Source organism: Chelmon rostratus, chromosome 7 (assembly GCF_017976325.1).
Source record: "Chelmon rostratus isolate fCheRos1 chromosome 7, fCheRos1.pri, whole genome shotgun sequence".
In the NCBI taxonomy this organism is placed as follows: Eukaryota; Metazoa; Chordata; class Actinopteri; order Chaetodontiformes; family Chaetodontidae; genus Chelmon; species Chelmon rostratus.
This window is the reverse complement of record NC_055664.1, coordinates 23,242,038-23,265,556: the sequence shown is the minus strand read 5'-3', so window position 1 is coordinate 23,265,556 and position 23,519 is coordinate 23,242,038. Positions and strand designations below refer to the sequence as shown.

At 39.8% G+C, this 23,519-nt stretch overlaps 3 protein-coding genes across 5 annotated transcripts; 2 read left to right on the top strand and 1 right to left on the bottom strand.

Moving 5' to 3' along the window:
• Positions 1–1,225: 1,225 nt before the first annotated feature.
• rwdd2b (RWD domain containing 2B) lies at positions 1,226–5,927 on the bottom strand. Its single transcript, XM_041940979.1, has 4 exons — positions 5,407–5,927; positions 5,249–5,316; positions 3,840–4,208; positions 1,226–3,741 (listed from the first exon to the last, which is right to left on the bottom strand). The coding sequence occupies exons 1-4, from the start codon at positions 5,617–5,619 to the stop codon at positions 3,489–3,491; spliced, it is 903 nt and encodes a 300-aa protein (XP_041796913.1). The 5' UTR covers positions 5,620–5,927; the 3' UTR covers positions 1,226–3,488.
• A 160-nt stretch (positions 5,928–6,087) lies between these two features.
• On the top strand, positions 6,088–11,301 carry usp16 (ubiquitin specific peptidase 16). Of its 3 annotated transcripts, none has more exons than XM_041940937.1 (18): positions 6,088–6,236; positions 6,429–6,495; positions 6,593–6,783; positions 6,872–6,975; positions 7,063–7,175; positions 7,284–7,516; positions 7,597–7,692; positions 7,805–7,935; positions 8,045–8,132; positions 8,631–8,712; positions 8,828–8,919; positions 9,004–9,057; positions 9,166–9,333; positions 9,469–10,153; positions 10,417–10,511; positions 10,713–10,799; positions 10,926–11,073; positions 11,162–11,301. In XM_041940937.1, exons 2-18 carry the CDS (start codon positions 6,435–6,437, stop codon positions 11,281–11,283), a joined length of 2,550 nt encoding a protein of 849 aa, XP_041796871.1. In that variant the 5' UTR covers positions 6,088–6,236; positions 6,429–6,434; the 3' UTR covers positions 11,284–11,301. The 3 variants fall into 3 exon arrangements, with proteins under 3 accessions (XP_041796871.1, XP_041796870.1, XP_041796869.1); XM_041940936.1 differs by having other exon boundaries at positions 8,631–8,718; XM_041940935.1 differs by having other exon boundaries at positions 8,631–8,724.
• Positions 11,302–11,741: 440 nt separating this feature from the next.
• Positions 11,742–18,276, top strand: LOC121609341 (transcription regulator protein BACH1-like). The gene is made up of 5 exons (XM_041940938.1): positions 11,742–11,852; positions 13,103–13,360; positions 14,346–15,512; positions 15,601–15,807; positions 16,355–18,276. The coding sequence occupies exons 2-5, from the start codon at positions 13,121–13,123 to the stop codon at positions 16,739–16,741; spliced, it is 2,001 nt and encodes a 666-aa protein (XP_041796872.1). The 5' UTR covers positions 11,742–11,852; positions 13,103–13,120; the 3' UTR covers positions 16,742–18,276.
• The last annotated feature ends 5,243 nt before the right edge of the window (positions 18,277–23,519 follow it).

Here is a 23,519-nt window from a genome sequence, read left to right as displayed (position 1 = left end):
GATTATTTCAGAAGCTGAAATCCTTTTTCCCCTCCTTTCATGTTTCTTTAATGGATGTAGGTCTTCATTTCAGATTAGGTGGCCCACCTCACCTATGAAACACTGCAGGAGATCCTGCCTTTTTATACAATGATCCAAACATCTAAACAGTTAATCATTCTTGACTGATCAAGTCAGTCACCTGACTTTCTCTTTCTGAACACCAAGTCCCAGAAACATGACGACTGCAGTACAAGCCAGTCAGAGCAACAACAGGGAAGATGTCTGCTCAATCCTGTGGGTCACTGACTTCAGACAGCTTTTAACTGTGTGTGTGTGTGTGTTTGTGTGTGTGTTATATATATATAAATTTAAAGTCTATTTTAACTGCCTTGTCACTTTTGCTTTACAATTCATCCATTCATCTGACGTAGATGCAAACACCATCCAATTAAAGTTGTACATTGCCACTTAAACCTCATAGTTATTGTTTCATTTAAAATACAAAGTGCTCGAGTTGTATCTCATATGGATTCTCTGTTTATCTATTGGTAAGTAAGTCTGGATGGAGAATACAGAAGCTGCAGGTCAGTGACAATAACCAAGAAGATAATAAAGCTGCTAAGGAGTGGTCACTTGACCAGTTATGGTGTTATTGACCTGTATTGACCAGAGGTAGTGTTAATGACTTGCACTATGGCTGTAGCTGCATTGCAGGTCAATAACACTGCTCCATTGATCAGTGGATTACTACAAGAACCACGATGTTCACAATTTTTACATCTGGCAGGTAAATATTAGCAATGAATCTCTGATGGAGAGAGCAGTGGCTTTGACTAAGGTATGTTGCCATTTTTCTCTCAGCTATACCATACATCAAGGCAGAAATTCATCATGGCTTTAGTTAGAACTGCAGTCCTTTTTGGCAATGATAGGATCATATACTGAAACATCACAAGTGCCACTCATCAGCTCACTTACCCAGGGAATGAAGGAAGAGGACATTCACAGCGTGCAACAGTAAGCAAAAGAGCACTAAACGGTTTTAGTGAGCTATAAGTCAAACATTCCTGAACACAATTCCTTGTTGTATACTTACAGCAGTGAGGAACTAACGAGACTCATGTGAAAGAATGAGAGAGAAAATCAATGAAGCATCTTGACAGTCATGTGTGAATGGAAAGGAGCAAATTAAAGGCATGGAGTAAAAACGAATCCTTTATTGGAAAAACCTTTACACCTGATTTCTTACAAAAGTTGACAGTTCATACTCCACTGGTCATTGCTTTATCAAAGCTATAATGAAATGATGCAAATTGTAACATTAAATCACGAGAGATTATACTGAAATTTAGAAAAGAGGCATTCTTCAAACTTCATGTCAGCTCATTTGATGGCATATCATGTGATGTCCAGCTAATCAAAACACTACACAGATGCTCAGCAGGGTTACGGCAGAAATACTGATTGATTGAGAGCCATTGCACACTTTAATCCAGTCATGAATATATCTAAATATTCACTTAATAGTTTGATTCATTTGTGCGTTAGGGTGTTTTATAAACATTTAGTGCTTGTGTTTGATGTATTTTTGTTCAATCTGTTAATATTTAAGGAATTCCTTGAAACACTGATGGGTTGTTCTGTAGCCTTACGTCAGTGATGAATCTGTCAGATACCTACTCTCTGGTGGGTGTGTTGTTTACCAGGTTAGAAGTAAAAATAAACTCATGCCAGTTTGCATCAATGCTGGCTATTTATAGGACGGACCAATGCTTAGTCATCGCCAAACACTGTACTGTTAGGATGCAGGTATCAACCGACTCATTCGGCTTCTACTTACTGTTGTAATGCTAAATGAACGAGAGATTAGGCCCACAAACACAGGATGAGGAGATGAAAGAGGCTGCTCATCCTGATTTCGAGTACTCAAGTCCCGAGGGACAAGCTGGAGTCGCACCTGGGGGGTCGAACTCCCCTCAATAAACAGACCGATTCCTCTGATGAGTCCACTGAAGAGGCAAGTTAGAAGTCTGTCAGGAGTCCGTATCCCCTCTCTGACAGCGAAGGGAGAACTCGTAACATCAGGAGGAGCAGGACAGAACAGTGCCGGCACCCGGACCACCAGCGGACAAAAGAAGGACTGGGACTCAAATCAGGATGAGCACCTCACATCTGTTCATCAGCAATTCTCAGATATGTGCTTTAAAAAGCTAAATCATTGTTAAAAAGATGCAAAAACAAGACAATGTAGAGGACCCTGGGCTATTTTACCACTTTTAAAAAGAAATGCCTCACTGTTGTTACTGTCTTTCTGTTGCGAAATGTATAAGTCCACAGATGTTTTATGACATCTGAAGCTGTATTGTTGATTCATGTTAAGTTAAGTTAAATATTTTCAAAACAGGAATGATAGTCATATTTGATCCAACAGTTGAAGTATTTTGGCCAAATCATTATAATACTATTGCTTAATTTTTATTAATACAGCTCTTTTGGAATCCAGGTTGTGTGTTATATTAGGTTTAAACACGTAAACATCCAGAAATAACAGGATACGTCTAAGGATGCCATATATTTCAACTTTGATTATAGAATGCCATCTGCTGGGCAATGTAGACCTGGCACATTTGGAAGTAAATTCACTCCAGTGCCTAAAACTACTGAATTGTCTTTGGCTTCATCTTCAAGTTGTGTATCCTTGTGATTTCTTCAAATCATATAACTCTATGTTGATCTGGACTCTGCCAAGTCATCTAGTACAGATCTAGTACCACAGTCCTGATGAACAGGCAGTAACAAAAAGTACAATATGCTGATTTTCAGCATCATTGCTTTTTTTTTTTTACAAAGTCTGAACTCTGGTGTCTAAAAATTTGATCCATGTTCAATAACAGCAAGTTTTAATTGCCAGAGTGTAATCCACAATTATGCACAATTTATCTAAAAACTAATCAGTCAAAGAAAATTGGAGAGAGACTTTCCACGGTTGTGTTATCTATAATTCATAAGAGGAAAATCAACAGATTTCATAAACAGATATCTACCATGTTGTTGACTATGTTGTCCAATTATTAATGTGGTATCAGACCTGAAAATCCTATAATAGCCGGGTAGTAATACACAGTGGTGCCATCTGAGGAAAGAAACACCTAGGGCAAGGTGTGATGTGCGGCACATGCAGGAGTATTAAAATTGCAAATATAACTGAGGTCCTTGAGAAAACTAGTTTTAGTGCTTCGTTTTGAAATATATGCCTATTAGCTACAATGTGTGAAGACTCTGTTTCTCAAATTGCAGAAATGTTCTTTCTGCCTTTTATCCTAATGAAGTCCCAGATCTTAAAAACGTGGTTCATTTACTTTACTCCATTTGTGTGCTTGCATGTGAGACAAAAAAAAGCTTTAACAATGTCGAATGCATTTACATTTTTAAGTAAACACTTATGAAGTGACTTCAATGACATCGCACCAGTTCCCCTATGTATATTTATTCTGTAGGCGTGACCACTACCTCCCTTCAACGCCAAAATATATCTGAAAAATGTCACAACAGCCTTTTTCATTTAAAAACTGGTAGAGCTGCCCAAGGTCCATGTGATTACCTCTGTTCCCATGGGGGTCAAACATTGCCTCTTCAAAGCCTGTGAATTTGCGCAGGGAGTCTATGCTTTGAACAGTCCTGCTGTCCTCACCCTGACGATCAAGGGGAATATCCTCTCTATGTCGAATCATGATCTTCTTCCATGTCAGAACCTTGACTCTGTGAAATGGGAAAAAGTTTGGAAAATAATAAACCTGGCACCTCAGCAGGCTTCTGGCTGTGACATCAGCTGCTAAAAATAACAACACTCAAGATACCTGGACCAGAACTCCTCGCAGGCAGACTGAGGACCTTCCACACACACAATACCAGGCTTCCCAGGCATGCTAAATCCTGACAGGCCCAGCTCCTTGGACCACTCCAAGATGTTCTTCCTCTTCACCTTGTTGTAGATGTGGTGACTGTAAATCCACAGTCTGCTGAACACTTCCTGTGGCCACGGAGAGGCAGACTCTTTCTTTAGAGCTGGTGCTGCTGTTAAGCTCTTATTAATGAAGAGCTGCAGGTTGTCTTTCACCCAGTCCACAGCAGAGAGCACACACACTTCCCCCTGGCAGTTTTCCATGAGGTATGCGTTGAGATCTGCATGGAGCTGTGTCTGCTGGGCCCTGCTCAGACCAGTACACCTAGGGCACGAATAAAGCATGCTGTAAGGAGGATTCAGGGAAGATTCAAGGCCTTTGGAACTGAAAGTTTCCATCCTTGGGAGCAAAAACTTCTAGTGGAAATCTAGAAGGACCTTATTTGCACTACAAATGGCACAAAATAACCAAAACAGATCTTCGAGAGGTTGATATGCTTACTAATCAATATGCCAATACAATATTTTCTGGTGGAAAATTACAAGGTGTGTTCTTTCTTTACTGCTGCTGCAGTATTTTGCATTGCGATATGCACATAATTTCTTCGCTGCTACATCATGTTTTTTACTCATCTGTATTATGAAAATCAGATTTTATGGTTTGTGTCAGATACGCGCCTCCTAACTAAAGTGGACAAGAGGGTAATCCAGACACTTCAAAATACATCTTCTCACTCAAGCTGCAACTCCCACTACTCATCAGCAGAAATACAGCAAGTTTCACGGTGGCTCTGTTCAACCACACAGAATTCTTACTTTCCAACAAGGCCGTAACAGTAGAAAATAACCTCTAACTTTCTGCCACAGTCACATAACTCCTTTTCATTTGTGTCGTCTGTCTGCTGCTCAGCTATGTCATTTTGTGACTTTAGCAGCACAGCAGTTACACTGTTGTTCTTGCCTTCTTTTTGTGGTGCTTTGCAGTTCAGGCTGCTGCTTCCTGCTGCAGGGTGCAGGGAATAAAAAGTTGCTTGAGTTGTCAGTGTCTGCTTGACATGGACATTTGCAGAAAATGTTATAGTACTGTAAGATGTGGAATTACAGGAGCTGCTTTGACATTTCATTACCAGATGCTATTAACACTTGACCCTTAAAACAGAGATGAGTCTCTGCCACTGAGTGTATGTAAATCTTTATATACAGTCAGTCTATTGGCCTCTTTAATATTAGATTATATGAGCATAAAGTGTTGCCATTTTGCACGGTTCATAATTATCATAAACTAAGTAATTTAGTTATTTAAGGTTTTGTTTCGCATATGTAAAGAGTTCAATTGAAATTCATCAAAAATGGATAATGGCTTACCGGACTGTTATCTCTGGTAAGACACTGGGATATTCGGATGGATAAGCACAGGATAAAATGACATCCATCTGAGTGAAGCAACAAGACAGGACAAATAATAGATTTAGGACATATTTAAAATCACAATGACATACTGTGACAGTCGAATATTTGGTTACCCTCTCCATGCTTGAACTGTCCAGCTTCTGTTTGATGAGAAACTGAGGTCTGGAAGGTGGAGGTCTGTCTGTTGAGTCTGAGCACTCCACATAGCCCCTGAGCTCAGCGAGTGCCAGCTGGTCTGTCATCTCCAGCTCTTCCTGGGTGGGAAACATGCTTGTCAGCAGCTCTATCTCTGCAAGCTGAGACTCAGCCCACTCCAAGTAAGACATGCTGCGAAAGGCAAATAATCTTCTGTACTGTTACAGGTAAACAAACACTGTTTAAAACCGCTTTCTGTCTCCACATTCAAGGATATTGTCGCTTAAAGTTAACGTTACGCCACATGGCATTTGCAATTCGGCTAACAGCTGACATACTGTTTGTTTCCCAGCAACTAAAATGTAACTCGCTTTAAGTCTTCTCAAACGCGTAACATTAATGGAATATATTCAAATAAGTTACGCAGAATGAGCTGAACAAGCAGGGCAACTAAATGTCTGAGGTAAATGCAGCGCTGGTGTAGTACTCCAGCTTGTCATCGAGCTTTGTTTGAAGTCGGACTGTTTTAAGAGACGCACACCGGAAACACGGACAGACCCGCAGAAACAGCGACACCGACGCATTCTGTTCCTCTGTTGTCTCCATGTGTCAGCTGGGATTTTTCTGCCAAATCAGCGTAGTGGTTTTTTTTTCGAATTTAAAACTTTATAGGACCCTTTTCTTACATGAAGTCTAGTAATTTACCGCTGCAGTTAGTAAACAAAGTGAACTATGTCTGGATTTGTGAATTCATCCACACCAAGTAAACAAAACTGAAAACTGAAGATTGTAGCCTCTGTTTGTGACAGTAAGTTGATTGGACCACGGGGAAGGTTATGGAGTTAAATGTTACATTATGTTTGCCACTGGCATAGACTGTACTGGCACCGCATTGTGTTAAGCGACATTTAACCTCATGTAGCTATTAGCCGAAGCTAACCTTACTTCAGATTACTGCTGAGCCTGATTTCCATTCATCTCTAACTGTGTTTAACGTTAGGTAAAAATGGGAAAGAAAAGGGGCAAGGACAAGAGCTCCAGAGAGGATGATGACACTGACCTGACAGGTAAAGAATATATCATTATCTTCATGGCATATGACAACATGTGGATAGTCACTTTGTGTTTTATTTGGATTTTTTTTTTTTTTTTTTATCCTCCTAGGTCCATCTTGCAGACATATAAAGAAGGGAACAGACCAAACTCTTCTAAAGAAACTGAATTCTGATTGGATGAGGTGTCAGGATTGTAAGCATGAAGAAAATAAAGAAAATATCAGCACCACCCCGCAACAGGACTCTGAAGTGGAGCAACAAATAGCAGGTGTATGGATGTGCTTGAAATGCGGCCATAGAGTGAGTTTATTCAAACAATTTATTCAGATTTTGACAGTGGATGAAGTGATTTTTTTTGCTAAAAGACCATATGCATCTTTTCTACAAGGGATGTGGACGAAACTCTGAGAACCAGCACGCCATCAAACATTATGAGACTCCACGGTCAGATCCACATTGCCTGGTGATTAGTTTGGACAGCTGGAGTGTGTGGTGAGTATGTTGTTGTGGTGTGTTAATCATGGGGTCATAAATTGTGTTTGAAATGAGAAGTTTCTTCCTATGTTGCCAAACTTGCAGGTGTTACATATGTGATGATGAAGTCCAGTACTCCAGAACTGGACATTTGGCTCAGCTGGTGAACAACCTAATAAAACAAACCTCTGCAGATTCAATAAAGAGGCCGCAGAAAAGTAGGTCCCATTGGAAAGTTAAGCATCACTATGAATGTATATAGATTTTTGGGGGGGTTAAATTGCATTGTTGGAATTACATGTTTTTATAACCATTCGGTTATTTAGGAGTGAAGGAGGAAGACGACTTGTTGGAAGTTGAACAGAAGACGGAGCCTGTAAAAGCAGAGGAAAGTGAGGACAAAGAAAACAAAGAAAACAAGGACCGCCAAAGGAAAAATGGCAAGAAAGAGAGTGTGGGAAAATCACAAAAGTCTGGCACATCTGAAGACAGTGGTGGTGTTTCAGTAAAGGGGTTGAGCAACCTGGGAAACACATGTTTCTTTAATGCAGTCATTCAGGTAAGATTGTGCTTTATAGGATTCTAGTCTTGAGTTAAAATGACAGAGTTATTATTAATAGCTGTCATTGTCTTTTTCAGAATCTCTCTCAAACACAGCTCTTAAGACAGACTCTCAACAAAGTGACAGAAGAGAAAATGAGTCTTAACATTACAACTGTTGCCTCCTCAGATCTGGTGTGTAGCCGTTATTCTTTAAATGTTTGCTTTTAACTGTAAAGATGGTAGACTTATCCTGCCTTAAATGCACAATTTATTTCTTAAGAACTTGTTTTTATTATGATTGCAGGAGCCTATTGGAGTGCAGTTGGGCCAGCCTGGATCTCTTACTTTGGCTATGTGTCAACTACTGAATGAGATCCAGGAATCCACAAAGGGTGTGGTAACACCACGGGAGTTGTTCACACAAGTTTGTAAGAAGTGAGTGTGACCACAAGTTCAGTTGAAACTCAGCCTAAAGATGTGCTCAAAATGTACTCCAACCATCATTGCATTAAGCATTTTTCATTCTCTTGTCTCCTTTCTGCAGGGCTGCCAGGTTCAAAGGATTCCAGCAGCAAGATAGTCAGGAGCTGCTGCGCTATCTTCTGGATGGGATGCGAGCTGAGGAGATCAAAGTATACATTCAGTGTTAAACTAATCTCTCTGAATAAAGTATATCCCAGTGGTGAAGGATTTACACTTGAAAAGAACACTCTACCCCTGCAGGTGGCTAATGTTGTGTGGCAGTAAACTTTATTGACACCAGAACAGCCAGCTGAACAATTTATTGCACTGTGCACTTTGAGTAGATTTCTTATTTCTGGCCCATTGGCAGCAAGTCATTCGGACTCTAATTTGGATACAAATTAATGACATGTTATGTGTGAAATGCAAAGAATCATTGTTAAATAGCTTTTTTCCCCCTTCTTATTTAATGACCTTAGAGATTTGCTTTCCTAGAAAGCTCCTTTGCAGAGAAGAGGTTTTATAAGAACGCAATCATTTTGAAGAGGCTGAAATGATTGAGATTCTGTGAAAGTGTTGTACATCTTATATCTCCAAGATCTCCTTTTCTGGTTTATCAAAAGGTTATTTTTATCATTCACAATTAATGATTGTGTTTGTCTCTACAGAGAGTAAGCTCAGGGATCATGGAGGCATTGAAAGAATCTAGAAAAAGCACAGATGGGGAACAGCTGAAAACACTAGTTAAAGGTAAAGGTAAAGGTAACTGGGCTATAAATGAAACTGTTGCATCCTATTATAGTTTATAATCTTGGCAAACCTTATATTTAGATATGGCCATCTGACAATGAAGTTCTCATTTCAGAGTATGAGAAAAATGGATTTCCAAAAAACTTTGTTGACCACATTTTTGGTGGGGAAATGACCAGCACTATTATGTGTCAGCAGTGTAAAACGGTATGTATTGTTGTCAAACATTTAAGATGATCTGTCAGTTTCATGTTGATGTCAAGGTAAATGGCCTCTACTTTGCGCTTACAGGTGTCTGTAGTCACAGAGATGTTTCTAGATCTTTCCCTTCCTGTTGCTGATGAGGTAAAACCCTTATTAGTGTTTTTGTTTTGTTTTGTTTATTATTATTATTATTTGTTCATGCTTTATTTGTGCTACATGCGTGTGCCTTCTTGTGACAACATCTTACAGGCATACAGAAAGAAGAACCAGAAGAAAGCAGTTCATAACACCAGTGGGTCGAGCCAGGATGGCAGAAACAGCCCTGCTTTGACCAATGGAAATGATGACATTCCCTCCATGGCTGGCAGCAAGTACCAGCAGAAGAAAGCAAAGAAGCAGGCAAAGAAGCAAGCAAAGGTGAACTGAATGTATATAGAGGAAGTTTATTTATTTTACCTTAATTCACTTTTTTGATGGATGGGTGTTCAATCATTGTGCAGAATAAATTAAATAGTATAATAAATGTATTGTTTCCGGGGTCTTGGCCGACAGCATCAAAAGAGGCAGCAGAAGCTTGAGGGCAGAGTCACTTTAGACAGTCTCACATCTTCAAGCCACACAGAGAGCCAACAGACGGATCCTACTGCAGATGCAAAGGACGGTGAAGATGCTGAGAATGAAATTCACGAAGAAGCCTCAGTGAGTGAAGGAAATCCTGCACAAATAAGTGTGTCTGAACAGAACTTGAAGAACCTTGACGCACTCCAGGATAAAAAAGAAGAAGAAGACGAGGATTCAGTGATTGACTGTGACTCATCGGCTACGTCATCGGTCAGCAACCGTTTTACCATCTTGTCAGAGGAGCAGCACTCCAAGGACAGCATCAGAGACGATGACAAAGCATCTGACGTGGATGAGGAAGGAGAAGAAGACACACAGCTGGTGAGTGAAATGGAGAAAGTAACCCTGGACGATGCCTTCATAGAAGACCCTAATGCTGTGAATCAAGTCATGGAGAATGAAGATGAGCCGTCAGAGGCTAAAGAGTACACTGTAGTGAATCAGGACCCAGAGCTGGCCTTCCACACACTGGCAAACAGGACAGCCCCTGAGAAACAGGAGTGTTCAGTGCAGTCATGCCTTTTTCAGTTCACAGAAGTGGAAACCCTCACGCAGAACAACAGCCTCCTTTGTGTCACCTGCACTAAACGGCAGCCAAACACAGACAAAGCTGGAGGTATGTGGGAAGTTCTCTCCATCATCATATTTTACCTATTGTTGATGTGCTTTTGTTCTTGATATTGTACAGACTCAACATGTGTGTCTACATTTTGCAATACAACATTATAAATCCGCTAATTCCAACAAGGCAAGAAGCCGATTAAATCGTGTATCTTTGGTCTTTTTTCTAATGTTTTGCTGCTTCTTTTCCACTAAGCACCTCTTTTTTTCCATTTGGAGATCAATTAAATACATCATCTTTATTTGTGCTTTCTTTAGGATCCAAGAAGAATATCTACACTGATGCCTTGAAGCAAATGCTGATTTCATCTCCCCCACCAGTACTTACCCTTCATTTGAAGAGGTTTCAACAGGTAAAACAGTTGAAGAAAATTTGATCATTTTTACACTTCGGATCCAGTTGACTGTCAGCCAAGCTGTTTTCACAGCTGTGAAGCAGCTATTTAAAGAGCATGAAATGTTGTTTTATTTTGATATTTTTTTTGTCTTTTGTAAGGCATTGAAACACTTTTTAATGGAATTTTAATTAGATCACTTTTCTTGTTTTCCTCTAGAATGGATACAGTATTTGTAAAGTGAACCGACATGTCCAGTTCCCCCTGATACTGGATCTAGCTCCCTTTTGTGGGGTTAAATGCAAGGTAATTACTAGGATTAATATCTTAAATTAACTTTTATTAAATGTCATTAGTCATGTGGACTTATTTGTGAATGGATCATTTTTTTTGTTGTAGCCTGAGCACTAACGAGAAGGTCTTTCCAAACAGAACCTGACAGAGGGAGATACTCAGATTTTGTACAGTTTGTACGGTATTGTAGAGCACAGTGGAACAATGAGGTCAGGTCATTACACAGCCTATGTGAAAGTCCGACCTGAGTGCCCTAAACCCTCATCCAACGGATTTGCAGCTGAAGGTAGGTGTACTCAGGCATGACAATCAATAAAATAAAAACTTGGTCTTAATATTTTAAGTATCTCCACTAACTCATTGCTTCCTTTTAGGAGATGCAGGGCCACCCAGAGGATCCTGGTTCCATATCAGCGATACAAGCGTCCAGCCTGTGAGCGAGAGTAAAGTCCAGAGTTGCCAAGCCTACCTCCTCTTCTATGAAAGAATCCTCTAATGGAACCATACTCACTACTCAGGAAATCCAAACAAACCAACCTGCTGCTGCTGTTGCTTCAGCTCCACTGTATAATGCATCTCAAAGAGTTGACCAACCTTGGCCCATTTGGGCATTGACTCAAACTGGGCTGTGATGAAACTATATTGCTCATACAGAAGGGACATTTTGACAGTGTTTTCAAGTGTGTTTCAAGTATCAAACAGAACAGCTGTAAGTTCCTCACACTAATTTGAATAGGGCATGGTGTGAAGATGGAAAGTCAAGATGGACAGATTGTGATATTGGGTTTGTATATACAACAAAAAACAATTTCAGGATTAATTAAAGTTGAGAAAAGTAATTTGTAAAAACTATTTATATGTCTATTTTTATCAATGTCATGTAATGAAATGATTCAGAATGAGCAGTGTTTCTCCTGTCGTGTGTGCTGGCTTTCTGACTTTCACTGAGCATGCGCAGTAAGTACAAGCAGTTTGTCACATGATGAGGGGAAAGTCAGGCACCGGATGGCCAGAACCGTCTACTCAAAATTTACCAATGGCAGTGTTATCAAGCTGACATAGCAGGTCAGTGAACCTTTGGCCTTATAAAATGAATATTAAAAAGAAAGGCTACTGTTTTTTAAAGTTTTAGATTGCAGCAAACAGCAGGACGACGTGTTCGCTCGGAACGGTCATAGCTAACGTTAACAGTATGGCCTAGCTTAAAGCTTTTCCGTTTGGATAACGTTGACCATTAACGTTACATTAATGTCTAAATAAAATGTTGTCAATCTTCAGTACCGTGACTTCCTTGACCGAAATTAAGATGTTTTTCTTTCGGTTACGCCACCGCCAGGCCCGGTTGGGAAACTTGGATAAACATGAATCAGCATTTTCAACTTGCTGCCAAAGTTAAAGCGCTATCTACCCGAGTAACTGTGAGCTAGCTAATTAAATGTTGTCAGTCAGCTGTCTCTTTCATCCTTCGTCCTACTCAGTGACTTGTTGTTAACATGAATGACTGTACTGTACGTATTTCTTTTTTTATTGAAGTCAGACAGAAGCAATGGAGCAAATAATCAGTAACAATATTATACTATAATTTTGAGATTACATTTTATGCATGTTGCTAACTCTTTACCACTAATTACCTTTAGTGAGAAGATATAGTCGTGAGTGTTGCATAAGGACAGGTTATTTGACAGTCCTGTCTATCTAGCTGCATCCCACAACATTAATATCACCTAAGTAGCTTAAAGTTTCTGAGGATAAATACAGTAAAATAGGTACATTTGCAGTAGTTTTACGTAATCCCTTCTTTTGTGTTTTGAGGTATTTCAGTAATGCTAAGAAGAACCATCTCAGATGACTTACTTGAAATTATTCTAACAATATAAAAATGTGCTTGATGGCCAGATATGATGTGTTACATAGCACTGCAACATTGTACCTCCTGTTAAACAGAAACTCCACTTAGGCTGTAACAAATTATTGATTACTTCATTGTCGATTCGTCTAGAGATTATGGTATTGATAAGTCATTTGGTCTGGAAAATCTGCAAAAAATTGCCATCGCAAATCCAGAGTGAGGCCTTCAAATGTCTTGTTTCAACATACCAGCAATACAAAACCAGAAGATATTTAGTTAAATCCACTGTCATAGAGGAGTAAAGTAAGACAGAAACTATTCATTATCAGTCCACTGTGTAAAAAAGTACTTATTTTTCAATCAGTTGGTGTGATTTATTTTGACAAACTATTGTGATCATGATGCGTTTTTGGCTTATTCTTCTTTGACAATATACTGTCATGCTTTTTTTCACTCTGTCACACAGGCTGAGCTTCTCAGAACCATGTCGCTCCAAGCTCCTCGCATGTCAGTGTTTACTTTTCAGTCTGCAGTGCACAGCGCCCATGTTCTCCAGTGCCTGAATGACCAGAGGCAGCAGGACGTCCTGTGTGATGTGACGGTGGTGGTGGAAAACAGGAGTTTTCGGGCCCATTGCTCTGTCTTGGCTTCCTGCAGCGAATACTTTCACAGCAGGGTTACCAATGTCACCAGACAGAATCCCATCATCACCTTGTCTGATGAGGTTGGTGTCCTGCTGTTCATCTTAAGGGTTTTTGGGGAAGAAAAACTGACACTTCAAAATATTTGGCCTGTGCATGAATGTATTGTTAGTTACAATTCTGTTACCAATAAAATAGTTCCAATGATTTTTGGATTGATTACATAATTACGAATATGTGTCACTATTGAATTCAGTTACTGTATTTCAAATTTATGAGTGATCAAAGTAGGAAATAAGGCAGCTCTTTACTTGAGCACACTTATCATGTCACCAGTAAATTTAGATTAATAATGCACTTTCTGTATCCTAAAAGAAGGGAGCTCGTCGATGAATGGCTAAAATTTAACATTAAAGCTGCAATATTTACACATGTGGAGTATATGTGCAAGACTAGCCACCAAGAAGTTTTTGAACAAGACTAAATTTGACCAGAAAGCTTTTTTTCACGATTTGCCATGTGAAATGCAGACACTGCACACATTGGTTCCTCTTTGCATACAAAGCCCTTAATGGACTATTACCAAGCTACATGGCTAAATCCCTTGTTTATCATTTGCCTTCAAGAACACTGCAATCATCTGCTGCTGGTTTATTGGAGGTTCCCAGTAACAGCCGAAAGAAAATTGGCGATGCAGCCTTTGTCAATCATCCAAAGCTCTGGAACACATAAGCTATAGATAGAAGGGAAGCCACCTTGCTAGATATTTTTTAAAGAAAGCTAAAAAACAATCTCTTCACATTAGCCTTTGACGAGCTATGACTTACTGATACAGGCCTGAAACAATAGTACTTTGCCTTGTGCTTATGCACTGCTCCACTTCTTACGTCTTACAATAGCAATGTTTTGAAGCTACTGGTGATAACTTTCAGGACAGTGTTATAGATCTGGATATCATATTTTCCTTTGTTGACTGGTCACCTTTATATTATGGTCATATTGTAGTAATTTATTGTGGTGTGAGTTTTATTGTACCTCAACAGTTTACTGTACCTCTTTTCCCCGCAGGTGACCGTTGAAGGGTTTGAACCTTTGCTTCAATTTGCCTACACGTCAAAGCTGCCATTCACCAAAGAAAATATTCATGCCATTCACCGCAGTGCTGAGTTTTTAGGATTTCATAACTTGGAGTCAGCATGCTTTGATTTCCTCATTCCAAAGTTTTCTGAAGGCAAAAGAACGTCACAGGAGGTCAGGCAGAGAGCCTGTTGTCGGAGCCAGGATCGCAGTGCCAGCTTTGGCTCCAGTGTAGAGAGCAGCCAACCAAAATCATTTGAGTCACACAGCTCAGTGCCTTCAAGTGGTGATCAACGAACTGACTTCCCATCACAGTGTCCTCAGAGCACACAGGGTCAAACGAATAGCGGGGAAGAACGCTTCTGTTTGCAGAACTGCGGACCGCAAATGGCCCCCTTATCTCTGGAGTTATCAGCAAATGGTGTTTGCCCCATGCTGTCTTTGCCATGCCCAGAATCTGACAAAGCAGACCACCCCTCTCAGTTCTGTGGAAGAGACATTTTAGAGATAGGAGATGTGTGCAATCAAAGTGAGTTGAGTTTGGCAGACTGTGGCTTACCCTGTGAGCTGTCAACCCCAGGGGATGTGAATCCGCCAGAACTCATTGAGCCAGCAGGCAGCAATGTTAAACAGACTGTTGAGACGCTTGGTGCTGAAACCAACTGTAACCCCCGTTCATGTCCACTCAACACATCAGGGGCGGGAGATTGCAGTGAGTTATTAGAGCAGAGTGAGGTTGGCCTTGAACAGAGGATGGCAGGTGATCTCTCAGACCCTACACTAACTGTTCTAAGCCATGAAGAGGGATTTGGGGAGAGGAGCAGCGTGGAGAGGGAGGTGGCTGAACATCTGGCAAAGGGATTTTGGTCTGACCTATGCCCATCTCAGGCTCAACCACTCCCCCTGGATCCCATGGACCAAAATAATCTGGGAAAAGCATCAGACTTTCATTGGCTTAAGCAGCTGGATCTGAGCTCCAGTGTAGCGGACTGTCCCTTCCTCAAGGAGCTTGAGACAGGTGATGACCCAGCTCCACGCACTGACAGCCTGTCCCAATCAGAGAAGAGCCCCTACATGTCTTCCTCACTCAACTCTGGGGATGACTCAGATCTGGACACAGATGGAGATACTGAGGCCAACAACAAAAGAGCTGCAGAGGTCATTGTGATACACAGCTAATGTTTGGTTATTGATAGGTGAAGATGTTACGGAAAATAATCTAACCCCTAAACCCTGTGATCTACAGATTCAGCTCCCATTCCCAGTGGAGCAGATCACAGCGCTGAGCCGGAGTGCCTTCCAGCAGCTTCTGAGACACCATCACCTGACCCAAGATCAGCTGGAGTTTGTCCATGACGTCCGCCGACGAAGTAAAAACCGCGTTGCTGCACAGCGCTGCCGAAAGAGGAAACTAGACAGCATACACCTGCTAGAATGTGAAATCAAAAAATTAGTAAGTTGCCTTTGTTGTCCAGTATTCTCAACATGTTGTAAACAGATGATTGAATTTATTTGACTTGGAAACCTTTATTGCCATCTAGTGGTGATCAGTGTGAACTACAGCAAGGTGGATGAAGCACTTTCATCTTCTAAAAAGTTTCTGGCACAGCCCCAACCCCTCGTTCATCTCTTGTTTATAACAAAATGAGGGTTGTTTTAGAATATCAGACCAAAATGGGCACCACAAATCACTTTTAACCTCAAGTGAATACATCTCACCCCCTTCCTCGTTTAAATGACTTTGGTGTAAATTCACCTGTAGACAGGTGAATGGTAGATTTAGGTTTACAGATTGAACAGACTGGACCAGAAATAAAAGGGTAAGAAGCATGATTGAAGAAGCTAAGAAAAAACAATAAAGACTAATGACTAAATATTTGCTAAGCTCCTTTGAGTGACCCTTTATCTTCTTTTCAGTTGTGAGTTTTTGTCCTAAAAAGATGTATACCATGAAAAGGAGTCCAGGAAGTGAATGAGCTTTGCTGTCATTCTCTTTCCAGAAAAGTGAGAAAGAACGGCTGCTGGAGGAGCAAGCCGAGCTGGTGCAAAACCTGGAGGAGACACGGCAGAGTCTGTGCGGGTTATGTAAGAGTGTCAGCATCGAGTCTGGCTCTGATCAGGACCATTGGCAGCTTCTTGCCAAGCTCTCCTCACCAGACTTACCCATCTCTTCCACCAGCCTTGTGGGTAAAGACGAGGAGTCCAACATCACCATTGAAATGGTAAGTTGTTCTTCAGAGTGTGACCCAAGAAAGCCGCCTGCAGGCTCAGTTCAAACTGCTGCACCAGAGGCCGGCACACAGACAGAGGAGGCTGGTTCTCCACAGAGCTGCCCTGATCCCGCATCTCTGCTCAACGCATGTCTGGACATGAACACTATACTATAATCCCGTTTTGGGATAGATATACTTCCCTAAGTCTTTCACTGAATGATTTTCTGTCTGATATCAGTATCTTAAAGTGACATGGCTAAATGTCATATTTCCTGTGCTGTATTTCTAAAATGTATTTCACTGTAGTAAACACAGAATCCAGTATTCATCATTTTGAAAATGCAGAAAATTTTCAGGTAATTCCAAAATGTTCCCATTTGTAAATTTGGAGGACATTTCTTAAATTTCTTTTCTCAGGGAAACTCATAACCTGACCTTTTTGGCTGAAATAATTTGCAATGCACACCAACCCACTCTCGTCCTTACACACACATATACCCACAGTTCTGAAAATAAGATACTTCTCTTATTTTAGGCTGAGTTGTCAGTCATTGTAATCTTGATTTATACTGTATTGTTCCACCACTATGCTGATTCTTTGATTAAATATGCACAGCACTAACACAGCTTTTTACTGTAGATTACAAGGAATTGTTACTGCTAACATGAATTCTCAACAGCATTATTTAAATGCCAGTGCATAGTTTGAATGAACGTTTCTCAAAGTTTTTCAAACGAACAAAAGAGATTATGTTATTTGATGCAAAACGTGCCTTATGCAGTAGTATAGCATGAATACAGAAAGAAGAAGAAAGGCAATCTTTGTACAATATTTTCTTGACTCAAGCACTGTTGCACATTAACCCAGAGCCCATATTGATGGCATTCTCATACATTTAGGTCTGTTTTCATGTTGAGTGTTTCTTATTAAATGCTTTCATGTATTACAGATTTAAATAAACAACATTTTGACATTCACTGTTTTATTTCAACTAACAGGAAGTGGGAATAAGCCCTCTATTGATGCTCAGTACCACAGTTTGGCCAGTAGATGGAAGTACAACTCTATTTACCTCACAAGCTATGCTGACCCTTAATTGACTGACACTATGACAGTTCCTTCTACCTCAAGTGTTGAAGTTACAAAACTTTTGAAAACTTTGGGCCATAAATTCCAGTAAGAAACTTGAAACAACGTGGATTATGGCTGATCTCAAACTGTTCAGTCAACAAAGGACACAAAAAAACTAAAATGATATTCAGGAAGAAAGTTGGGCCTGAGCTTGAAATGAGGAACAGGAAGCTGGTTCTACTTGTGCCACAATTATGTTGAGTAATACTACTGCTAATATTCAACAGTTGGAACTGAACAGTTATCTATGAATTTATTAGATATGCAGTACTCCACAGTATCATTAGGAAGACTAAAGCCTGGACTTACTTAAGGTTGAAATTAAAGACATGATGGCTATGATAGATGGCTATGTAAAGAGTGAAGGTACCCAGAGACTCCACAGATAAAAGCAAGACTCAGTATGCTGTACATGCAGGGAAGAGGCCCTTCCAAGGGAGTGAAACCAAGTCAAACCTTGTTCCAGACTTTTAATTGTAAATCAGTGAAAAATAAAATACAAAGTGTAATACTTTGCATTTCCTAAATTATAAATGATTGGGATTTTCATTTGAATAAACTTATTGGTGCAGCCTCATATGTCGCTTTCATTTTTTTAGAAGCAAAGCATGTCATGGACTGGACTTTATTTTTCACAAATGAGCATATTCGTCTTTAGTCGGCTGCAGATTGAGCACAAGAGAGATTTTTTTTCAGTCATTAAACCAGTTCTACACATAACCTGAGCCACCTGTAGAAAGAACAAGGAAAGTAAGCCACCTGTTCTGTTGTATTGCCCTACACATAAACAGAAACCCCAAGAAATTAACTGCAGTTTTACCGTTCATTGTCTTCGCACAAATGTCAAAAAAGCAGCTGATATACCTCACTTTTAAATGGCCTAGATCGACATGTCTATATGTGTATTCCTACATTGCTGCAGACACTTTTGGTACCAATAGGTGGAGTAGGTAAGACATTCGTGGTGAAGCATAGCACAAAGAAGTATGAAATAAATCACATATACAGGAAAGAAGAGGTTCTGAAGACCCCATCTTTAGCTACTAGCCTGACATGTGTTAGGCTGTTCTTCAAAGACCTTTAAGTGAAATAATCTGCATCATCCTCTTCAGTTCAACAGTAGCAATAACCTGGTTCTTATGCAGACTTCACATTGTTTATAGCACATGTAAGTCGTCTCAGCTCAAAGCATAAGGTACACCAAGATAATTACAAACTGCTTCTTATTCTTGTAAACAACCAGTTTAATATGTGTGTGTGTGTGTGTGTGTGTGTGTGTGTAAAATGAATGGCACTGTAACTTCATCAAATCCAATACTGTGATACATTCTTGATCTGTAAAAGCAAAGTTGGATGAACAGAGTCCACAGAGCTGTGATTTGAACTGACACTGGTCTGAATGCTCCCTCTTATGTCAGAGAAGTGAGGATCTTGTTTTAGACTTAGTTAAAGAAACAGTAGAACATTGTCGGAAGGCCCTTTCAAATTGAAGAAGCTACTTTGTCAAGATGTTTTTGTCTTCTCACATGAATTTCCTGCTTCTCTGAGGTTGAGCAGTGGTTTCCGTTGTTGTTTTGCGCCCTTTAAAAAAGCTACTGGAGCACTTGGCGACAATGAAAGAAAAATTAGTCGCATTGTGTTTTCCTCCAAACAATCCTCAAGGTTAAAGCGGTAATTAAACAGCAACTGTGAAACGCCTAATAAAACTCGCACCTGTCTTTGAGAAGTCGGCTCACACACACTGACACACAAAGCTGCGACTAAACTCAACAAGTGGTGTTGCATCTAAAAGTCAAAAGGATTAGATGATGATAATGCCACAGAGATAAGATATCATCTCCCTGTGCTGTCATGACACACTTCTGTAGAAAATCCTCACGTTGATACTTGTCAAAACTGGCATCACCTTCAAATACCAAAGCATTATGAATTGGGCGCATTTCTGAAATTCCTTCTCAAAAATTAGGATTCTTCCCCGGTGTTTGTGTCTTTTATGCAGAGTTTGGATTTTAGAGCATTGTAGCGCAAAAAGTAAGATTATCCTCTTTTCCAAGCTACACAGGAAGAGAAACTTGATTTGAGGAGGAAGCAGCTGTGCGGCATGGCAAGGTCAGAGGCCCGTAATCCTCGGCCTCATTCATGCGAGATTAAAAACCTGCTCTGAGTTCTGATTAAGAACGCAGGGTTAGAAGATTAAAGACCAGCAAACAAAATGAAAGCAGTTTAAGCCCAATCCTGGAATTCATCAGAATACCAAAACCTTAAACTGTCATTACAACGTGAGATTAATGCAAAGCTCCCTTGAACTCTGTCTCTGTCTTGATATATCTTCTGTGTCAGAGCCTATATTTCCTTTTTTACCAAAAATCTGGCTGATCTCTCACTTTGTTCTGTCATTTCTCTCCACCTCCCTCATTTTTTTCATTGAAATATTTTTTTTTAATCAAAATGAAACATTGACAGTATGAATTGGCTGAGGTTACTGTCAATAACATAAGTAGTCCTTTATTTAAATTAGTTAAATTATTTTAAGGGTTTACGTATGTCCCTTTTACCTACTTTTCTCTCTGATTCCAGTCATTATCCTCTGACAAACAAACTACTCGGTACTTAGGTAGCAAGGATTAGGAAAAAGGAGGTGAGGAGGAAAACAAGGATTAGAAATTAAAACATCTGGAATTTAATTTGCTGAAGCTATGCTAATAAAATTGACATGATGCAATATGGTACTCATGGAGCTGACTGGACTGACCAGTTCTTTTAGTGCCACAGACACAGCCGTTATCTTGTAGGTCTTGTTAAACAAGCAGGATTACAGGATTGTGGTTGCTAAAATAACTTTTCCGTATCCACTTTCATTTTTAGACAAACATGAGTTGTCCAAAAAAGTACAAAATCCAATTGTTGGAACATCAGTACAATATAAAAACAAAAATCCTTGATATGATGATATTGGCCTTCACCTCAGTGAACACTAGATTATAGACAGATATGTCAATTAGCTTTCAGATTCCTTCTCATTTAGTTTAAGAACACATCATATTTTATGTAAATAAGAATAGTGGCACTTTAGTGACTTCTGTCATGGACCCCTGAATGCAGAACTGAGGAGTGGACATCCATATAGTATAAGAGTTTCTCTCGCAGGGGTCAAAATCCTAGAGAAAGACACAATACTTGTATAATGAATTGCAGCATAAGGTCCACGACCTTCTTGCAACACAACATAAATCTTATAAGCTGTTGAGCTACTGTATCCTAACTGATTACATGCTGCAGTCACTATGAACTTCATTTTGGGGGGAGTGCTGAGAGGGGGCTGTATCCCATTGACAGGATTATATAAATGAAGACCATAATACTGTAATCTCCCAGAGAAATGAGAGAAACTAGGGGACATGCCGACCCCGGCTAGCTAGCACCCTGGTCTGCAACCGTAAGATTAACAAACAGCTGGTTGTACAGTGACAGATTACATTTACACTTGTTTTCTTCACCGCCCTGACTGTGTTGCATTTGTAACACTAAAAGCACAAGGAAAAGTGCCTTTCAGGACAAGATCTGTCAAAGAAGTCGTGCAGTATCAGAGAACAACTACTTAATCAGTCATGGGGAAATTGTCGGAATTTATCAGTGTCAAGAGCTAACTGGAAAAGCAAGAATGATGCCCGCATTCTGCCAAGTACATTGGTTTTTAATTAGCTTCGCTGTTGTGAGAGTGAGATTCGGCAGTCATTTTTTTCAGCTTAGCAGTGCAGAAAAAATGTTTCAAGAAAGCCATCATTTCTCAAACAAAGTCTTAGACTGTGGGTTAATCATGCATTTCATGTGTGCTGGTGTTGATAGAGTACAGTGGAAATCATTTTCTAATATTTGTCTATATTATAACTGCCATCTGGACAGCAAGAACCCCTCATATCAAGAATTAACAGATGTATCCTCAGTTGCTGATTTACTTAAGTGCTACATTAGTTACAAAATGTTATCAGTGCTGTCAGTTATGGTCAAAAGATCACCAGTTGACTTGTGCAACTGCACTTTGCTGGTGTTTGACGGTGCAACTCTACTAAGAACTAAGAAAACATTTTTAGGTTTTTACAAGGATATGAGACTGATCTTTATTAATAAATATATATAAACGAATAGAACAGAATTAAAATTAAAACTGAATTAAAAACGCATTACTCTAGAAAGGTGCAGTCTGTTTCTCTTCTTAAGTTGCATTTTGAATAGCAAAGAAACGTACTGTGTAATCCTGCTCTGCCCTTTGCTTGGATTTGTCTCTTCATTGTTGTGTGACTGTTTAAAGATGCACCCAGGTCCTCCATCACTGCACTGAAAGGACTGTAAAAACTGTAAAAAAAAAAAAAAAAAAAAAGGATAAATATTGGATTCAATTGTAGAAGCAAAGTGTGCGGCACAACATTGAACAGCTGTTTGCGAAAAATCAAGCAACCATTGGACTGAAAAACAGTGTAAACTCTTCTGGTCTGATTTTTCTGTATTACAGGCTGGTTGTAGCTGAATAGTTCAAGTCTGTTTTGTTTTGTTTTTTTGTTGGTGGGCAATCACGCTCAGTCGGTTTGAATTTAAATCTTGCACACAGATTGTGGCCAGAAACTGTTAAACCTTAACTTCTGAATATTAAAAGCTGCTCTCAAGTGACACAAAGGAGCCACTGAAAACTTCAGTGTCATTATGTGCATACGGATGATGCTTCACTGATGATGAATGCACCACTAACACTGGATTCTCATTAAATGTTTTGGTGTTCACGTTCAAATGAGCATCATTTTGAAACAATGCTCTGTTTGTAGTGCTAGAAAAATCTTAAAAATCATCCATATGATAATCTGAATCACCTTTTCTATTTGCTAATTGACTCGCTGTAGGTATTTATGATGTGGCACTGGACAAACATCTCTTAAAAAACCATAGTGATTATAAATTGAGGTAATGAGTGTTGTTTATGAATCCCACTCAACAGTCCTTAGTCATAGGCAAAATTATTTCAAACCTGAAATCTTGAATGTGACACAAAGTCCTGTAATGCAGAGACAAAACAGGCAAGGATCAGTATTATCTGTCAGATTTGGGGGAAGAAGAATTTCATTACATCTGCAGGATTTTCTAATCTGTGTGACAGGGCCTGCAGTCATTTAAACCAGGAGTGTTCAGTATGTGTTTGTAATCCACTACCTAATGAGGATGTTATTTACAAGCCTAAGCCTGAGCGAGGTGACTATGGGCCTGATCAGAGCTGAAAGTAGGCAAAGAGGTGATTCAGGGATACAAGAAGCTACTGCTGAGCCTGTGGCAGCAGCCAGTGCGATGAATTCAGTAAACACCTGCTTTCACATTGAATCCAGAGGCCATCTATATCTTAACAGCGCTGTGATTGGTTGCTTTACAATGGTAGACCATTTTAACTAATGGTTTTAATTGCATGACAGGATGCACTGCTCTACATCAGTGGCAAATGAAGGCAAAGTGATTTGCAAATGCATGATAGTTGGTTAGTCTGCAGTGCTTAATGTAAGCAACATCTGTGTATGCAAAAACAGAACCATGGCGATGTACAGTGTAGAATGTAAGCACCTAAAATTAATATGTGCAGTGAAGTAGGTGCAGGCCAACAGCAATAACAAGCAAACCTGAGGTTAATTAACTCATAACCTCTGTTCTTTGATCACAAGAGAGACGTGTCTCATGAAAATGATTCCCCAGAAATAACCAAAAGAAATGACTGAAAGAGAACTCAAAAATATCACAACAATCAAATGTGCAAAATGGGACAACCACAATTTGACAGACATTCTA

Bases quoted from the DNA above. Each gene is read 5' to 3' on its own strand.
- rwdd2b (XM_041940979.1), bottom strand. From the start codon at position 5,619: ATGTCTTACTTGGAGTGGGCTGAGTCTCAGCTTGCAGAGATAGAGCTG. The intron at 5,317-5,406 runs GTAACCAAATAT...TGCTTCACTCAG, and splicing joins ACAGTTCAAGCATGGAGAGG to ATGGATGTCATTTTATCCTG. The intron at 4,209-5,248 runs GTAAGCCATTAT...TTCGTGCCCTAG, and splicing joins TTACCAGAGATAACAGTCCG to GTGTACTGGTCTGAGCAGGG.
- usp16 (XM_041940935.1), top strand. From the start codon at position 6,435: ATGGGAAAGAAAAGGGGCAAGGACAAGAGCTCCAGAGAGGATGATGAC. The intron at 10,512-10,712 runs GTAAAACAGTTG...GTTTTCCTCTAG, and splicing joins ATTTGAAGAGGTTTCAACAG to AATGGATACAGTATTTGTAA. The intron at 11,074-11,161 runs GTAGGTGTACTC...GCTTCCTTTTAG, and splicing joins CAACGGATTTGCAGCTGAAG to GAGATGCAGGGCCACCCAGA.
- LOC121609341 (XM_041940938.1), top strand. From the start codon at position 13,121: ATGTCGCTCCAAGCTCCTCGCATGTCAGTGTTTACTTTTCAGTCTGCA. The intron at 15,513-15,600 runs GTCATTGTGATA...TGTGATCTACAG, and splicing joins ACAACAAAAGAGCTGCAGAG to ATTCAGCTCCCATTCCCAGT. The intron at 15,808-16,354 runs GTAAGTTGCCTT...TTCTCTTTCCAG, and splicing joins AATGTGAAATCAAAAAATTA to AAAAGTGAGAAAGAACGGCT.